The sequence below is a fragment of the Rhea americana genome, unplaced genomic scaffold (assembly GCF_003343005.1).
Source record: "Rhea americana isolate MKP2758 unplaced genomic scaffold, rheAme1 scaffold_97, whole genome shotgun sequence".
NCBI lineage: Eukaryota > Metazoa > Chordata > Aves > Rheiformes > Rheidae > Rhea > Rhea americana.
This window is the reverse complement of record NW_028187166.1, coordinates 1,912,116-1,929,767: the sequence shown is the minus strand read 5'-3', so window position 1 is coordinate 1,929,767 and position 17,652 is coordinate 1,912,116. Positions and strand designations below refer to the sequence as shown.

General features: G+C 44.5%; 2 protein-coding genes and 2 long non-coding RNA genes across 11 annotated transcripts in view; 2 read left to right on the top strand and 2 right to left on the bottom strand.

Moving 5' to 3' along the window:
* Positions 1–6: 6 nt before the first annotated feature.
* LOC146584153 (uncharacterized) lies at positions 7–728 on the top strand. Its single transcript, XR_014898263.1, has 2 exons — positions 7–335; positions 429–728. It is a non-coding gene; the product is annotated as an uncharacterized LOC146584153 (long non-coding RNA).
* Positions 590–17,652, bottom strand: part of LOC146584150 (uncharacterized) — a 26,028-nt gene continuing 8,965 nt past the window's right edge. For 2 of the 5 annotated variants that reach the window (XR_014898258.1, XM_085325318.1), the window contains exon 4: positions 1,105–1,409. Coding sequence is in view for 1 of the 5 variants with exons in the window: in XM_085325318.1 (XP_085181444.1) it covers positions 1,288–1,409 (122 nt within the window). In the remaining 4 variants the exon portion in view is untranslated. Of the gene's footprint in view, positions 676–1,104; positions 1,410–4,061; positions 4,739–13,667; positions 13,765–17,652 lie in introns of those variants that run through there. The other 3 variants (XR_014898261.1, XR_014898260.1, XR_014898259.1) reach the window with 3 other exon arrangements.
* On the top strand, positions 4,696–16,017 carry GFI1B (growth factor independent 1B transcriptional repressor). Of its 4 annotated transcripts, XR_014898256.1 has the most exons (9): positions 4,696–4,763; positions 9,997–10,125; positions 11,779–11,925; positions 12,475–12,737; positions 12,992–13,129; positions 13,602–13,767; positions 13,924–14,198; positions 14,336–14,908; positions 15,198–16,017. XR_014898256.1 is itself a non-coding variant. In XM_085325317.1 (7 exons), exons 2-7 carry the CDS (start codon positions 10,011–10,013, stop codon positions 14,100–14,102), a joined length of 1,008 nt encoding a protein of 335 aa, XP_085181443.1. In that variant the 5' UTR covers positions 4,696–4,763; positions 9,997–10,010; the 3' UTR covers positions 14,103–14,913. The 4 variants fall into 4 exon arrangements, 1 of the variants encoding a protein (XP_085181443.1); XR_014898257.1 differs by having other exon boundaries at positions 13,924–14,450; positions 15,889–16,017; XR_014898255.1 differs by having other exon boundaries at positions 13,924–14,908.
* Positions 16,142–17,652, bottom strand: part of LOC146584151 (uncharacterized) — a 2,992-nt gene continuing 1,481 nt past the window's right edge. The window contains exon 2 of the long non-coding RNA XR_014898264.1: positions 16,142–16,875. This is a non-coding gene — a long non-coding RNA (uncharacterized LOC146584151). The remainder of the gene's footprint in view (positions 16,876–17,652) is intronic.

Sequence of the window (17,652 nt, the reverse complement as noted above, 5' to 3'; positions counted from 1 at the left end):
CCCCTTCCCTTGCGGCCCGGTGCGCGGTGCCCGTCCCGGGCGCCCCAAGCGTGGCCGCGGGCTCGGCAGTGCCCCCCCTCCCCGCTGCTCCGGGCAGCCCGGGGGTCGCGCGAGGCGCGTGGGAGCCGCCTTCGCCGTGCCGAACGACCCCCACGCACACGCGCGCCCGCCTTCACGAGTGCGCGGGACGCGAGCGGCGGCTGAGGCCCGGAGGCGCCCGCCCTGGCAGCGCCCCTGCCCGCGGCCCCTCCGGTCCTCCCTCCCGTTCACACCGATCTTCCACGTACACCGGGAAGGAGCCCTGCGTGACTTCTTCGCTCACGTGCAAACCGCGGGCAAGGATCGTTTTCTAATTTATTTTCTCTGAAATGCAGCAACTATAACTTTTCTTTTTGATGAAGTCTGTTTTTCCCCCGTGGAAAACACAGAGTTTAGGGRAGAAGACTGGAAGTTACCGGCGGGAAGGCTCGGCAGCCTGCGGTTTTGTACGCCACGCAACTGCTCCTCGGCTCAGCGCTTCGATCTCCGCATCAGTGGGGTCCTGGCGTTTCTCATCCCCCAAGCAGGGGGAGTTCAGCGGTGCTGCGCTGGCTCGTGTTTGCAAACTGCTGATCTAATTCTTTAATCCATATGAATTCTTCTCAGATGCTAGTGGGAGCAGGGACATGAGATTTGCTGGGTAGAAAGTAGGTATGAAAAAAAAAATAAAAGCAGATTAGAGCCCTGTCGGAGAAGTGTCTGTTGGTTTTTAACTTCCGCGGCATTAGCAAGTCCGTTTCACGGCGCTCATCCCTGCAGGCCTGAGATAGTCCCCTTCATGTTGCGCCTGCAATAGGGCATCCTGCTTCTGGATGAAATAGAGCTGCTTGGTGTGAGCACGTTTTTAATCTAGTCCTGCCTGGTGCGTTACAATTAATATTTATTACAATCTGGACTGAGTGATGGTATTTTTTTCCTGCTGTACAGAAGACRTGTTTATTTAATCTGCCACAGAAAAGAGCGGAAATTAGGATGAGCTTCAGAAAAGAACTGGAAGCAATTAGTTTTGTTATTTAAGGTGATATAATTACCRTTAACATTAAAATTGACAAAGGAAAACATGGATGCTAAAGGAGGCAGTTGCTGCTATATTTGAAAGGAAAGAAGGCTGAATTAGAATTGATGTGATGTGTTATAATTAACCGGTTTATTCTTACTGAGTTACACATTTAACAGTTTATTTAGTGTACTCATCAGGATGCACTAGAGCATATGACATGCATGAAGACCCCGCAGCAATGCACAAAATTAAATAGTTCTCAGCTGGAGGCAGAACTCGCCCTTCATCCACCCCGGCCCTTGTGGGTCTGGGCTGGCATATGCCTCTGTGAGCCCAAATAAGCCCTCCATGGCTCTCTCTCTGCTGACCCCTGAAACAAGAAGATGGAACAGGGAAAAATAATAACAGTTAAGAAGAATATAAAATAAGAATGACAATATTGCGTCCTTCTAGCGCAATATTCTGTGTCCAGTACCCAGGTTTTTTTTTCTTCAGATCACCTTTTGCTATTAATTGCAGCAAAGAGGCAAAGTGGCAAGTTTAACGGGAGCCATAAACAGGAATCTAGCAAAGAGTAAGAACATAGCAAGCCAATGTGATGGCTTCCCTGACTGCTCTGCTGTTCTGCAGCTCTTTGCCCCTTAGGAACTCCAGAGAAAAAATAAAGGGGGAAAAGGGGAAATGGAAGCTGAGACAAACAGGCTGGGCAGGAGGTGTCTGTCCCGGGCTTTTGCCAGCCACRTGGAGGTGAGAATAGAAGGTAAGAGAGCCCAAATTTCCCCACRACAGGGATCCTTTGTGCAACTAGAAGTCTTGGTGATTCAAGAGTGACTGTGGCACTAAGGTGAGCAGAGCAGCTTTGCTCTCCTTGAGGTGTGGTAACCTGAGACAAATAACCTGCAGAGATGCTGGAGTGAAGACGACTCAGGCTGCTGTGTCATCAGCAAGGATGGATCCTCCCTTTCTCCTGTTATTTATCTCTGATGTTTACACTGCAACATCTATCCTTACTATAAGGCTAGGCATATCCCAGCATGTATGTATGTGCCATGTATATGGCTTATATAGCGTGTGCTGTACTGAGTAYGACAGTATTCCCATCTCTTTTGGGGTGTTCTGTGGTAGTGAAAATCACAACAGTCATAAAAGAGAATAGCTCTGCCCATTATCTTAATTATCGGTGTGTATGCAATTATCTGTGCTTTTGGAGATGATGGCTACTTGGGGCAACAAATCAACTGATACAGATATTTTATTTGTACTTGCCTCTACCCATAGTTTACTGAAACTAACAGATGTAGTCATCTTCCTTCTCCAAAGGACTTTGGAACACCTCTGAGATAAGCTAGCTGGGGAGGTTTTCCTGAGCCTGTTACTAGATTTTTTGCATAGCTAGTTTTTTGTAGGGCTCTTGTGTGGCTGACTTGCTTTTCCCATCTCTAATGCAAGAGCCAGATACTGCAGCCATTTCCACTTTATGGCAATGGGAAGTCTGTGCTCATGGGGGCTGGCAGAAGCTGGCTCCAATGTATCATGAAATAACATCTCAGTCCTTTCAGCAGCTTGTCATTTTCCTGTTTTGTTTAATTCTTTTAGCTTTCTTCATATGAAACCCTGAAGCTGCAATATACATCTTGGTTTTCGGTTACAATGCTTGTTTTTGCAGTGGGAAATGTAATCCTTCAAATGGCTGTGTTTAAGAGGATGCAAATCAGCTTGCTAGCACAATGCTTTGGGAACGCTTCTTTCATGCAAAACCCAGCTAGATAAATAAGGAGGGGAGGAGGAAGGGGGGAAAGGAAGAGGGATTGTTTGCTTTATAAACAACAAGAATTAATTATGTTYAGTAAATGACAGATGGGTTAAGATCAAAATCTGAATCTTTCCCAATCTGGGTGAAATCTACACTGCTATCTCCGAGTTGCATCAAAGCCCATTGCACAGCCTGTCCGGTGCCGTTGGGTAATGCCGCGTCCGTGCAGGGCRCGACAGCAAAACCTGTGACTTGTGGCTGTCCCAGTAGAGAGCGCTAAGGGCAGCGGGCCCGGCGCCGCCGCCCGCCCAGAGCACCTCCGCAGCGCAATCTCCAGTGTCCCTGGACCGCGTCTGCTCCGCTGGGGGACCACCACCCTACAACYCATCTTGTCGCGTGGCAGAAAAAAAAGTTACTGCTTCCTGGTGCCTTCTCCATCCTGAGCTATGGTGAGAAAAGGGTTCCCGCGGAATCCTGGCTTCATGCAACTGACTGCAGAAAACAGCAAAATGCATTTGATGGCTCACAATGAACAGAAAAACTCCATGATATAAAGGCATTTCTCTGATGGCAGCGCACAATACTTGGTACTCCACAGCTGGATATTTACACTTATATCCATCTTAAATTATAAACTTCTAGGAAGGTAATTTTGCTATTTCACATCCTACCCAGCACAGAGTATGCTGTTAGTGCAGGAGGGGATGACCAAGGACACAAAGTGCACGTGCCACTAGGCGTATGCAGTCAGAAAAACTGAAAATCAGAAAGAATAGGTGAAATCCAGGAATAGCTTTTTTTKGGGGGGGGCAAGTATCTGGGAAGATCAGCTCTTCTTGTTTTTCCCCCAAATAAGGGTTATGTCAATGATTCTCAAAAGAAAATCACTGCTTTTTTCAGACCTTCCAGCTCCTGTTCCCATTTCTGGTGGAGACCTACCAGGTGATCTGGGAAAAGTCATTTTACCTCTGCTTTATCCACCCTTTTTACACCCTGTGTTCACAGGGCGTTTTGCAGTCAATTATTTCACATTTGCAAACCCATTTTCAAACCTTTTTGCAAGTAAGTGATAGAAGTGCAAATTCTCATTATTGCTCTTGACTGGAAGAGTTTTTTGGAAAGATGCTTGTTAATGAGCTTGCTTAATGAGCTTTCTTAATTCTATATTTATATCCTATATACAGCTGTATATAGATGGAGCAAAATGTAAAATATTTATGGATTGCACATACATTCGCCTAAGAAAAAGGAGGCTGATTAACATACACCTTTTCAGGTATTACTATGCAAGTATTTATTCATTTTTTCCATGGAAATTGGAGAGATAAAAGATACCTTCTAGAATAAAATAATTTTGTGCATATGTGCTAGATGGTTTTGTTTATGAGACTGAAGTGTGTGAGTGTGTGTATGTGGGACAGATGGTGTGTCTGTTTGTGAAAGATATGAAGCGTAGATGAATGTGTGTAAAAATAAAGGTTTCTTAAGAGCTATTCTTTTTCTTTCGTTCATTCGTTTTAAGAAACAACAAAATAACAAATGCCTGCATGGTACATTATTTCCCTGTGTCATGCTCTTTGTCAATATGACCGAAGAGTATTCCTGCAGAAAGCCAAGGTGCCCCAGAGAGCTAAGGGTGCTACCCTGGGGGTTCAGAGCTGGGCATCGTGAATTCTCTTCAAGTTTTCAAAGTCCTGGAAAGTTTTGATAAGCAAATACTTTCTGGGCTCTGCTTCTCTATTGGCTGTTTCTTCACCGCCAGATTTTGACACAAATAATCTGATTGAAAAATCAGGGAGGGGAACAGGGGCAAAAAAAAACAGAGAGAGAAAAAAGGAGAAGTGTCTATTTCAGCAGACAGCGACTAAGTGAAAAAGTGGAAGAAGGAGTCCAGAGAGAAGAAGGCGTCTCGCTGGGGCTTGTCTGGGGAGATTTCAAGGCGAATCCTGTAAAGCAAAGTCCCCCAAACAGGTGATTTATTTATTCTTCTAAACACTTTTAATGTAATTGTTTAATTCATTCCTTTGATATATTTTTATAAGTTTTTTTTTATATTCTTTGCTTGTGTTTGCAAATACATAGCATATTCCCCTGCTTAAGTCACTTGTCCTGAGGATTGCTTTATAATGGTTTACTTCAAYCAAGCGGTCAGACCTTTTACAACTGTGTAACATATACTTATTTCACATTGCACATATGCACATATAAAAAAGATAATAGTAGAACAAAATAGAAAAGATGTGACAATGCTGTGAGACACAAGGGTCCCAGCAAGCTCCATGCAGCACRAACAGTTTCCAGATGCAGACTTTGTTCCTAAGCTCTGAGGACATACTATATTTTTTCTTTTAATTGCTGTTTTACAAAGGTAGGTCTTTAAACTCAGAAAATGGCACAGCTCTACTGACATCAATTAATGTGTGCCAATTTTACTAGCTGAGAATTTAGTCTCTCCTGCTCAGGGTTTTTGCTTCAAACCTATAATTTTTTTTTCATCCTTTCTAAGAATATGCTCATTACCGTAACATAATTTTTAGCATATGGAATTAGCTATTTATAGATGCCTCTTATATACCACCAGATTGATTCAGTGCATCAAGCAGGAAAACAAATGATTTACAAGCTCACCCAGCAAGTGCATACATTAAAGGGATATAGGATTTGTTAGAAGGTGCCATATAGGTCTGTTTATCCTTGGAAGCCCAAGGCAAAGCTTGCTAAAGTCAGTGGCATTCCTGACTTCACTAGGTGCTAAATGAAGTTCCTAAATGAGGCTGCGATTACATTCTAAACTTTTTTTTTTTTTTTTTTTTTTTTTTTTTGATACAACATAGATGTACAAGCATCTCCATTCCACTTCTTGGACAAAAATATCACTATAGTTTGTTAATGCTGGTATAACATCCATTTGCCCAGTCTTACCACAAGAATGAAAAATGTTCTGCTAATTTTTCCACTAGAAAAAAATTCAAATTACTTGCTCCAAGTACATACAGTGCTGTAAGGTTGGACTAGTGAAGACAGGATTAATTTTGTCATAAATAATTTAAATTCTTTTTGAATATGACTTTATATTTAAAAAGTCAGAAGCCCAGAAAACCTCTGGCTAAGTATAGACTTCTAAAGGACAAACTATTCTTTATTTTTGGTAACTTTATTTTTACCAGAAAGAGCAGAAAATRCGATATTAAGATTAAAATACAAATGAAGCTGTGGGAAGGAAATAAGCCTCTTACAGCCTAAGACTTTATTAATAGATGAACTCATATGAAGATATATATCAATTGTAAACTAAAAAAATGATTAAGTATTTCCTCTGAGGGTAGTGGGGAAAAAAGTTTTTATCTCTACAATTAACCGTGTAAATTTGAAAATAGGGCTATCTGAACTTAGCAGAGCTTAGAGGAAACTGAAGGTCGGGTTTAGAAAGGAACGTATGTTGCAAATTAGGTTCCCAATTCAGTGCAGTACAGTCCTGCAAACACCTGTTCCCAAATTCACTATTTCTTGTTATGAATCCCGTCACTGAAGGAACCATTTAAAGAAAAGCTCCCCAAATCTAATTCAGCGAGAATACCGATTTCTTCAAAATTGTAACAAGGGCCTGATTCTGTATTTTTGGGAACTACGAATTCCCATGCACTGACGCGGGAGTCAGGGCTTCRTAAGGAACATAGAATTGAATGAAATTAGGATCCTGAAGTCAGAAAGCACCTCCTACAAAAACCCTTTTCCTTGGAGTTTTTGCAATGCCTTCTGTGTTCCGACACCACTTCACTCCAGAGAGCATCACGGGGCGCGAGGGGAACATGCTATACCGCATACACTTTCTAACCTGACTAGCGAAATTGTAATTGGTAAAATAAACCTCTTTAAGATGCTTCAAATTAGGCACCCAGAAGTTCAAGTACCCCAAACATCCCCAGCCACTTCTGAAAATGTAGGCTTTCCTCTGTACCGCAAACCAAAACAGCAGAGCAGCCTCTTTACCTGGAGTTCTTTTGCCTATCTTTTTCTTAGACTACTACAACATTATTATACAGCTACATTAACAGCACACAAGCGTCAGTTCTAGCTGGATACTGATTTTATATTCTGTGCTGGATCCACCAAATGCCAAGATAGTTGCATTTTGGGCAGGCAGTCTGCCCAAGCAAGGAACTTGCTCGTGCAGCTGCCAGTCAGGTTAGAAACCACTGCCAAAGGAATTGGAAGGAAGAGATTTCGGGGGGGGGGGGGGTTTAGCAAAGGTTGAAGCTAAATTTTCTTGGGAGCTTCAGTGATTTTTTCGGCTGTAGCAGGGTCTGTTTGCTGTAGCACTACTTTCTCTGTGAACTATAGTTAGCTATTAGAAGCAGCTGATCACTTGCTACTGATAATCYGAGTTTCAAGGAGAGAGAGTATTTTTCTCTCACAATCTGTGCTTCTAGTTTTCCTCTAACTTGGTTGTGTGAATCACAAACACAGTCCAATGCAGTTGTTAATTAACTACGCTTTGGGCTCCCAGTTCCTGTTTTCTCTATAAAATGGGGTGGGGGAAGTGACTTCCTTTTGTAACGTTCAGTAGTGCATTAAAGATCRCAGTGCTCAGTACAGGCAAGATACTGGGCCAAATTTGACTTTTACTTATGCTGGGGCAAACACACCCAGAAAAATCCCATTGCTTGTGCATCTACCACCAATACTACCACCAGTACTACCACCAATAGTGCAAGTCTGCTCACACCACCGGCTTCCAGGTCTCTAATTCATCCAGCCCAACTGGCTGGCAAATGTCGTGAGCATCCTCTAGGCAGCGGAGAGAGAGTGACTCCTTGGAAGGCACTGCAGGGTGCCTGCTTTCGCCCTACCTTCAGCTACCTGCTGGAGGAGCCTCYTTCTCCACTGTGCAGGAAGCCCAGGGAAATTCAGCCAGATAAATCAGCTATCTCAAGCCTGCTGGTACAAATGTCCTCCACTGTGGGCACAGTTCTGTCCACCACACAGGAAAATCCCTTTGACACGGCTGGAAACTCCATGTATCCAGGGCTTGCGGCAGGGCTCTACCTCGAGGTCCGGTTATATTGCACAGCGCGGCTCCAGTGCGCGATTCGAACGCTCCTGCTGCGCGCTCGAAGCTAAGCAGTTCTGCTAAGAGCCGAGGCACATTCGGCTAAGGGAAGCACACTACTGACGGGGTTTTATCGGTTTCAGAAAGCTCCTGGGTTTGTACAAAGCTAGGAGTATTTCTGCACGCACAGCCTTACACCAGGCAGACACACACTTCACGATCCTTAGAAGGAACCTCATTTACAGGAAAGTAAATGCAGAAATGTGATTCAGGGTCCCTTCTCTCATGTGCATATACTTCTGGTTCCAACCCAGTACTAYTATGTCCTCTTTCTAACTTTAAATTAACAAATCTGGTCTTGGCCTCTCTTTTCTCATATTTATCTCAAGTCGCATGCAAATTTCTTGGAAAATAATGAAGAACAGGTGAGTCATTTCAAGAGAAAAAATAGTTACAGACACCAAGGTCTATCCTTGAAGTGGTATATTAAATAGCGGGAATCCTGTGTCAGATTTATAAAGGCAGATATCTTCTAATGGGGTTTCTAAAAGCACTGAGGCTGCTGAGCACCTGACTCCCACTGAAAACAGCAAGGCTAAGGAATTTGCCTGTCCACACTAGATTTTACTGTGTAAACTCTAGTGTACACATACTTGCAGCCTTAGCACCATTGCAAATCTGGCCCTTGGACCKTAAAGCAAAACACCACTGGGCTATGTAATTGTATTTAGTATATGGAGGTAAGTGCAGGGGCTTTTGAACCCTAAAGAGAAGCCAGTTGAAATCTTCTCTGTCTCTCACTGTTTGGGATTCCAGGAGCCTGCGCTGCTCTACCCTGTCTTACACAGACCTTTCAGATCACTCCTATTTAACAGGTGCAAATTACATTCTTTCTTAATAAATAAGTACAGTACACTTCAACTGCTCCCAAGGAAGAAACCAAAGCTTAGTAACAGACTTGCCCATCAGCAGAGAGCCAGGACTTGCTGTTGACTAATCATACAAAATAAAATAAGATTTGCTTTTAGTTCCATTATCCCAAACAATTACAGAAGAAAATGCAAATAGGTATGCAAATAATGCACCAGCTGATACCACCATGCATAGCACTGAGCCTGCTGTCATGCTGTCTGCATGAGAACAGTTGCTAGCTATGGGGAGCGCGCACAGGGCGGGCTGGGTTCTGGGTACTAAAGATAACCAGATGCATTGCAAGAGAATTTTGTATGATTAAATTTCAGCATTTTATGTTTGTTCCTAACCCGTCATTTCAACGGTCTGTGATATTTGAGTCAGATCCAAAAGGTAACCTCTCTCACTTAACACTTCTGCTTTGCCTCTGCTCTGTTGTTTGTCAGCCAGAATACAAAATATTCAAGATGTGTCCAACAAGAAGGAAATCCACCACACATTAAGGCTGCTGGAATTTTTCATTGCATCTCCCCTTTTATATATGTTGTTTCTATAATAATGTGTGTAGCAACTTTACAAAAAAGCCCATGTCATGGCTTGGGATGGCTTTCTTCTAGTTACAGTACAAACACTAGGAAAGGCCTCTCTCAAAGGGGTGACTGGATGATCTCTACCCAGTTCTCCCCGCTGTGTTGTCCTCTCATGGATGATAATGCTGGACGTGCACCCTGTCCCGTAACCAGAGCAGAGAACAAGAGAGACATCCTGGGTTCTAGTGTCTCTCTGCCATGGAAACATTTTTGGTCTATAGCATGTCACTCACTTAAGCGTGCCTGCTTCTCCTATAATATAAAGATATTGTTAATGCTTTGCCTCAACCTAGAGGTAGATCGTGAGCTTTTTTTTTTTTTTTTTTTTTTTAAATGGAGTACACTGTAATCCGCAGTCCCATCTCTACCTTCAGTGTCAAAGAATATCTTGCAATAAGTTTTTTCTCTTAACCCCCTCCACAGCTGAGTTTTCCCCAGAGTTGAGATCCATCAAGTGCCTAAACTCCAGCAGCCACTTCCTTGCCTTTGACTGGGTGGAGGGACCCTTCAGATGAATTATATGTTTCCTCAGCAGAAGGGTTTTATTTCTCATCACTGCTGCATACAGAGCTGAGGTTGTGAGGAGAACAAGTGAGAAATTACTCCACGAACCACAGAGATTTACCTGCAGTTATTCTGTGTTTCTGCCCAGGCAGTGAAWGGAAAATGCCACGTTCCTTCTTGGTGAAGAGCAAAAAGGCTCACACCTATCATCAGCACCGCTTTGTGGAAGATGACCTGCCTACATTCACATGGGATCCAGTAACCTCTCCCTCCACTGGTGAGTCAATCCATCCATTGGGCTTGTAAGAATACACCCAGGCAAATAAATAGTTCAATAGGCAAGCTAAGGGAGCAGGATTAATGAGTTAAAGAGCAACTTAGGGCTTCCACACAGGGATGTCAGTCTAAGGACAAACTGATGCCCCCCATTGCGTGCCCTCTTTCCCTCGCTCCCCAGACCAAATCCCTACTGTCACCTTGAAACTGAATTTACATCCTCCCTTTGTTTCCTCTTGGGTTGTGGCTTTAGTGATTGCAGAGACAGTGTAGTGACGCTTCACTGCACTGGAGCACTCTGGGCACACACAGGCACTGGAAATCCTGGATGAGCACATGAWTTCTGATGGCCAGGTCTCCACCTGCATGGAAACTGGTGCTGTTCTGCTTTCTCTCAGTTCTAACTCTAATTGTCGATTCCCACCTCCCCCAGGACTCCCTCAAGACTCAGGATATAAGATTACTGTGTGCAGTTGTTCACTTATATTTGGGAAAGATAGCCAACTTCAGGCAACTAATAGCGGGAAAAATGCTTGCACTTTGGTTGTCAGCCTTCTACAAACTCACAGCTCTGCCACCTCCATCTCTAGCTTGCTATGCTCACTGCCCATACGCTCTCCGGACTGACATCTTCCTCTCTACCTCTGTGTGTTACCACTGTCTCCTGATGACTTGCAAGGAAGCTTACAGCTAGAGCAACACAATACTAGTGATACCCTAACACTGATTGTGAAAGGAGTCTCGGCACACAGACATGAGGGGCCAGCTGCTATGTGCTATATTAACACAAACCAGCCTTCCTTCTGCCTATGCCTGCTGTCCCCCTCCCGGCTCGCATTTTTGCACCCTCAGTCATCCATGCAACAGAAGGCCGGGGCACTTATCTTCCTTYGAGCCCCATTCAAATTTGCTTTATTCAAATGTAGAATCAACTGACCCTTTGTTCTGGCCCTGACTATGGAATTAGAGTCCAGCCCTATGGTAACTTTGATTAAAGAAGAAAAGAGATGACATTTTAATTTCAATCCCTCCCATCGTCTGTTGGYCATTTGCAGTGTCCCTCTGGAACACAAGAGCGTTTGGACAGATGGCCACTGTCCTCCAGCAGCCCCAGTCGCATCTCCACGCACAGGCAGAAAGAAGGCACATATACTGGACCTCTGTCCATTTCAGACTCTTACTATAAAGCCTACTGCTAGCAAGTGCTGGCTGGTCTGCTTCAGGGTTGGGACAAGCAAGGAGAAATGCGAGTGTGGACAGGAGGCAATTAGGCTCTGTTGTCACCTTTGCAACTGTGTAAGCAGTTACCTCCTCGCTGTGCTTTCCTACTTGGCTGTCCATAAATTCAGCTTAATAATTCTGTACTATCTGATAGGAGGGGTGGGGAGGTTAGTAAGTTAATGATTGCTAGTTACATTCATAAATGAAAATCATATTAAATGGGGAAATGCTTCTTAAAGGCATGTGACCTCTAGGATTGATTTGCTTTGACTAGATAGGGTATCAACCTCTGCACTGAGGTTCTGACTCAGGGAACTGTGCACAGACACATATATATCCAGGCATGAGTTCRCACATGTGTACACAAACCCCCTTAATAGACTCTTCTTTTATCAGATAGAATAAACTAACTATGACACTACTGTGATTACAGCAATAGCAGACAAGACACCAGAGGACAACAAGAGACAGGACCTAGAATGCCTAGTTACAAAGCAAGAAAAGGACCCTTCTGAACTGAAAGAAGAAAGTATTCCTGCACAATATCTGAGCAGGATGGTGCCAGGCCCTTCAGCTACAGGTCAGCTACTCAAAACCAGAATCAAAAAAGAGGTTGGGTTTAGGTTGGCCTGTGGAGCCCTGAGGACTGGGTCTAGATTTTCGGTAAATGACAGTTCTTATTTTGACACTGATCATCAGACTTGTCCCAGGCAGAGCTCATGAACAGCATTCTGTACTTCTCTCTACAATTGTGCTCTAGATCAGCATGTCCCTGAAGGCTGTGACTATAAGTAACCGATGAGTGAGCCCTCAGACCTCATAGACTAACACAATTCTATSCTATAAAGATGAAAGTGGGTGTCCACATGACACTTGTTCAAGCATTGCATGAAGTAAACCTAGTAGGGGTTAGTATTCCCTTAGCATCCCCTCTCCCTTAAAATTTCTTGAGACTGAAATCAAACAAACTTTGTGTARGGATTGAATCAAAGAATAAAGAGTAACTGATGCCTTCCCAAGGTCAAACAGGACATTACATAAGGATAAGGTGGTTGGGACACCTTTGCACTTGTGCCCGCTTGCAGGCAATGACATGACACTCACTTCTCCCTCTCCTTTACAAACTCAGAGATGGCCATCCCAGGGCTGCAGATCAAAGACTGCACTAATGCGACARGCACTCCTACCTTCTATAAAACCGGCTTTTCTTGGGATGCCTTCCATTCGCCATACAGCTACCGACAGATGTCTTCCACTATGCAGTCAGTCCTCTTGGAGCGCCCTGTTAGCCTGTATGGAAGCCACCTCCTTCCAAGTGCTGAGCCTCCTTTAGATTACAGCACGCATTACTCCTCAGACATGGAGACCTACCACTGTGTGAAGTGCAACAAGGTGTGTTACAGAGGGGAGCCCTGGGGCTGTGGAGGGCCTGGGGTGACTTTCATTATGTGCATAAGTGTATCACTGGGTTACATCAAAGCACAAGGCATCTGGCTGGAAACAAGTACCCGCTCATTCCCCTCACTGGAGAATGATGCTGTTCATATGGCCCATGAGAGGGAAGTCAAATAAAGGGAAGGGACTGAAAACAGAGATGGAGACACAGCTGCCTCATGGAAAATCACTGCCAGGTTACTCTTTTTCAGGTATTTTCCACTCCCCATGGACTGGAGGTCCATGTCCGAAGGTCTCATAGTGGGACCCGGCCCTTTGCTTGCGAAGTATGCGGCAAAACCTTTGGACACGCRGTAAGCCTGGAGCAGCACACCAACATTCACTCCCAGGTGGGTAACCTCCTTCCAGAGAACCTGTTCTCCAAAGCTTAAGCGTGCTTGGACCTTAGCTGTTATTTATTGCRTTACAAGAGAAGCAGCATTTCTTARATGACAAATGTAATGGCTYTCCTGCATCACCCAATGACAGYGATAGGAGCTCTGTCRACCACAGATAATAGATCTCTGGTTTCACAAATCTCAGACTGTCTTTGAGAATTTCTTGGATGGGAGGGAACAATTTTTGCTATTGGTTCTTCCGTGCCTCAACTTCTCCTACAAGGTACAGGAGTTTGGACCACAAGACATAAGCCATTTGCCTAAGTAATGCTCCTTTCATTCTCTTTGTACTGTACTTAGCACATCAGTCCATGAGCTGATTTGCTTATCAAGCCTACTATTCTCAATGCTTTAACACTTTATGGACTCTGTCACATGTCCTGCAGCCACAGGCTGACACCCCACAATTTTCTTTCCCTAACAGGAGAGAAGCTTTGAGTGCAAGATGTGCGGGAAGACATTCAAACGTTCCTCTACTCTGTCCACTCACCTTCTGATCCATTCAGACACGCGACCTTATCCCTGCCAGTACTGTGGCAAGCGCTTCCACCAGAAGTCAGATATGAAGAAACACACTTATATCCACACTGGTGAGAAACAAAGTGTTCRCAATAAATAAAAGCAAATCCAAGTCCATCACGTTTACACAGTTCCTGCATAGAGAGATGTTTGACTGGGCAAAAGTGCCCATGTACTCCCTTCTCTCATCTGCTAACATATTTCTTACTGTTTCCTCTGCCCTGCAGGCGAGAAGCCCCACAAATGCCAGGTATGTGGCAAAGCCTTCAGCCAGAGCTCCAATCTCATCACCCACAGCCGTAAGCACACCGGCTTCAAGCCCTTCAGCTGTGAGCTCTGTGCTAAGGGCTTCCAGCGCAAGGTGGATCTACGGAGGCACCGAGAGACCCAACACAATCTCAAATGAGGGACTTCYCCAGGTCTTTACTGGAGCTCCCATTGCCAGTGCATGCTCCAGGGAAGTAGAGTCTCCATCTGGCACGGGGCTGCCCAACTCACTAAGGTCATATTGCTGCATTCTCCTAGGGACTGGTAAAGCCATGTCATTGGCTTTGGTGATCAGGCACCTACCCAGGATCTTGCACATCCCGGTATGTGGCAAAGGATCTAGGGGCAGCTCTCACTTTTTAATTGCAGCAGATACCGGGCCAGATCTGACATCACCTGCTCAAGTGCAAATCCAGAGGAATTGCTCCAAGGTCACTACCGCTCTGAATTTACACCGTGTGCAGAGTTCAATTCATCAGATTGACTGGTAAGGAGGTGGGAACTCCCGGACTCATGGCACCAAAAATCTGTGCCAAGCTGGTGCCTTAACCATGTTCTGCTTTGATGGTTAGGAAGATAAGGCCAGGGCATGCAGATAGATTGCATTCAGCGAGCTGTGTTCAACCTGGAGACGACTTTTGCAGAGACTTGCCCAGGTCATAAATTCTGGCAACAAACACCTAAAGACATTTTCTTTCAACAGAGCATGTACTGTGATCAGGTGACAAATTAACAGGGTTGTATTTTTAGCTTGGAGTAGGAGGAAAATACTGAAGAAAATAGCTCCTCAGATGCTCCCCTAGCTGATAACAGGGGTCTCTGAATACATTCCTCATCCACATAGTACTGCAGAGATCTTTGGATTAGTGGCAACCAAGTGAGCTCCAGAAAAAGCCAGGCCAGTGCACAAGGCATAAGCTATTAAGTTCTGTGTCTCAGTACCATGTGAGTGAGACTGGCTGCTCTGGGAACCCAAGCTGGTATGTCCCATGATATTTCACTGCATGCTGGACATACCAGCTTAGATCTGTCTCGAGAAACTGTGTGTCACTGCATGGTTAGGAATGGCCCTTGAATATTGATGTCTAGGGCCAGAAAGTTATGCTTTCCCGTCACTCTTTTAAAGGAGGAAGTGATCTAGCCTRTACACACCAGCATAATATGTGAATACCTTACAATATTAGACAAACAGAGCAGTGGTACTTCCGCCTTCTTCCAGGTTTAGAGGCTGAAGTAAATAAAGAGCTAGTTTCTCTCTCAATTCTGCTATGTTCTTACTATACAGCCCTTGGTAAGACACTGTACTGCTCTGGGCTTTTATTTCTCCACCACACCTGGTGACACAGTCATCCACTCAGGTTTGTAGAGTCCCTTGAAATCTTCAGAGGAAGGGCAAAGTGTTATTATAGCATTAATAAGACAAGTGCTTTCAGGTAAGTAGGGCGTTGTAGCACTGGACAGACCACTCCCTGACTACAACCCCCCTGAACACACCATCGGACCATGACATGAGCAGGAACTGGCCTGGAAAACAGGCTGTGGCACTAATCAGTTCACTTCAAAAGCTTAAGAAGGAAAGCTGCCATCACAGGCAAGAAAGAAACGGTACAAACAGAGAATTCATTTACTGCCAGGAGAAAAGAGGTCTGCTCCTATCTTCAGTTACAATGCTGTAAATCCAAAGCCATTTTCTCAACTGCAGATTAAGACCTAAACTTGCCCCTGTTTTTATCCTGTACCTAMGTTGTTAGTCATTAATATGCACTCTGGAAACTCAAAACAGTATCTGTACTCCTGGCTTTTCCTTGTACACTGTAAATATGTATTTATACTTATTTTAATGTATATTTTTATTGCAATATATCAGACAGTGGCAACATGTACAGGCCTGCTGGGATTTATCCGGTAAATCTGTTTCCTCTCAGTAACTGAACTAACACGAAGCACTGCATATAAAAAACATCCATTTTAAGAAAGGCTTGTAATTAGCTCTGGAGACGCAGGCAGTGGGGATGGAAGGAGAAAAGGAGAAGGGAGAAAATACAGCACTATCTTATACAATGGCTTCTTGCCTTGAGGCTTTGACATGCACAAGTGGAAATCCAAGACGGAAATTCACGTGCAGAACAGAGTTCCCATAAAGAAATATGGTCAAAAGCTTGGAAGTGAAAAAAAAAAAAAAAAAAAAAAAAAAAAAAAAAAAAAGGAAAAAAAAAAAAAAAAAAAAAAAAAAAAAAGTGGGGTGACTAGAAGAAAAGTGGGGACCAGGAGCCTATTGGCTACAGAACACCCCACGAACCTCATTCATAAAGGCTGCGATCAGAGGACATTCATCTTCAGAGGCAGATATGTGCAGAGCCCCAAACAGGCAGAAGTCAATTCTTCAGAGCAAGATAGGGCTGTGCAACTACAACCCCATCAAACACCATGGGACTGTGTGCCCAAGGGATGGTGTTACTGAAGTCCCCTTGTTAAAACTGTGCTGCCCTATACTGGGTCATGGCAGAACGTGGTCAGGGCAAGGACTCCAAGAAAGGTGTACATGGAAGATGTACAACTTGAGGAAAACCTAGGCTTGAGGAACTGGTCACCAAATTCTGACTGTGACATCAGGTGCACACATGATCCYGCACATACACATGCACAAAGCTTGCTCACGGTAAAGGCATTTCAGCTTATTAAAACTGCTGCCAAAAAKTAAAACTGTGTTTATTATTTCCCTTGCCGTCCAAAAATCTGCAAACAAAAATATTCAAAGAGCATGTCAGCATCTGAACTGCCCAGTAGCTAATGCCCTCCAGCCCCAAAACACACAGGCATATCAACACATACTTCCCTGTCTGTGTCTTGGGGACAGCAGGTGTTCCTGACTCTCATTTGAAGCTCCCCAAATCTGGCCATTCTTGAGGGAACTGCTGACACAAGCTGATCAGCACCATGGCAAGATYGCTTGTAAAATCACTCATAAAAACAAATCAGCTGAGCCTGCTGAACAAGGGCTACTGTATCCATTAGATTTCCATTGCTATCTTTGCATTTCCATGAGACAGAGGAGTCATGGCCTGGAATGGGGCCACCCTAAGGCTGTGCTCCTACAGCTTGCTTCTCCCTTGTTACAAAGAGCAAACCAGCCCAGTCCTGTCATTTATTTCCCCAGGACCTCAGGCAAGCAGAGAAGGGAGCTGCTTTCACCACTCTCCCGGTCACTGAGCCTAGAGATTACTGAAGAGCTCTTATCCTGGAGCAGGCAGTGACAGCCTTACTCTTATACTTGTGGGAGCCCTGTGAACACATCCCCAGGAGATGTAAGGATTGCTTTAGACAGATGGGCCGTAAGTAAAGAAATACAGCAGGTGATCCTAGGCAATGCGCTGCTGCAGAGCCACGCTCAGAACACATCTGAGGCCAAAGCAGCCAGAAGAGGCCAGGTTGACCCACTCCCACTGGCTCTAGGAGCATATCTCCAGGAACAGGGGCCATGGAAGCCGGCCAGCTGGCAAAAGCTCTAGCAAGACAGTAATGCAAAAGCTAGAAGGGGACTTGAGAAGGAACAAAGAGCAAATTCACTTGTCAAGCTGTGTGCTGAGGCAGTGTAGTTTCTTCCCCTAAGAGTAATAAGGTGCCACATTCAGACCACCTGGTAATACTGCCTACCTCCTTCTTCCCTGAGCCCTATCGCTTCTTAGACC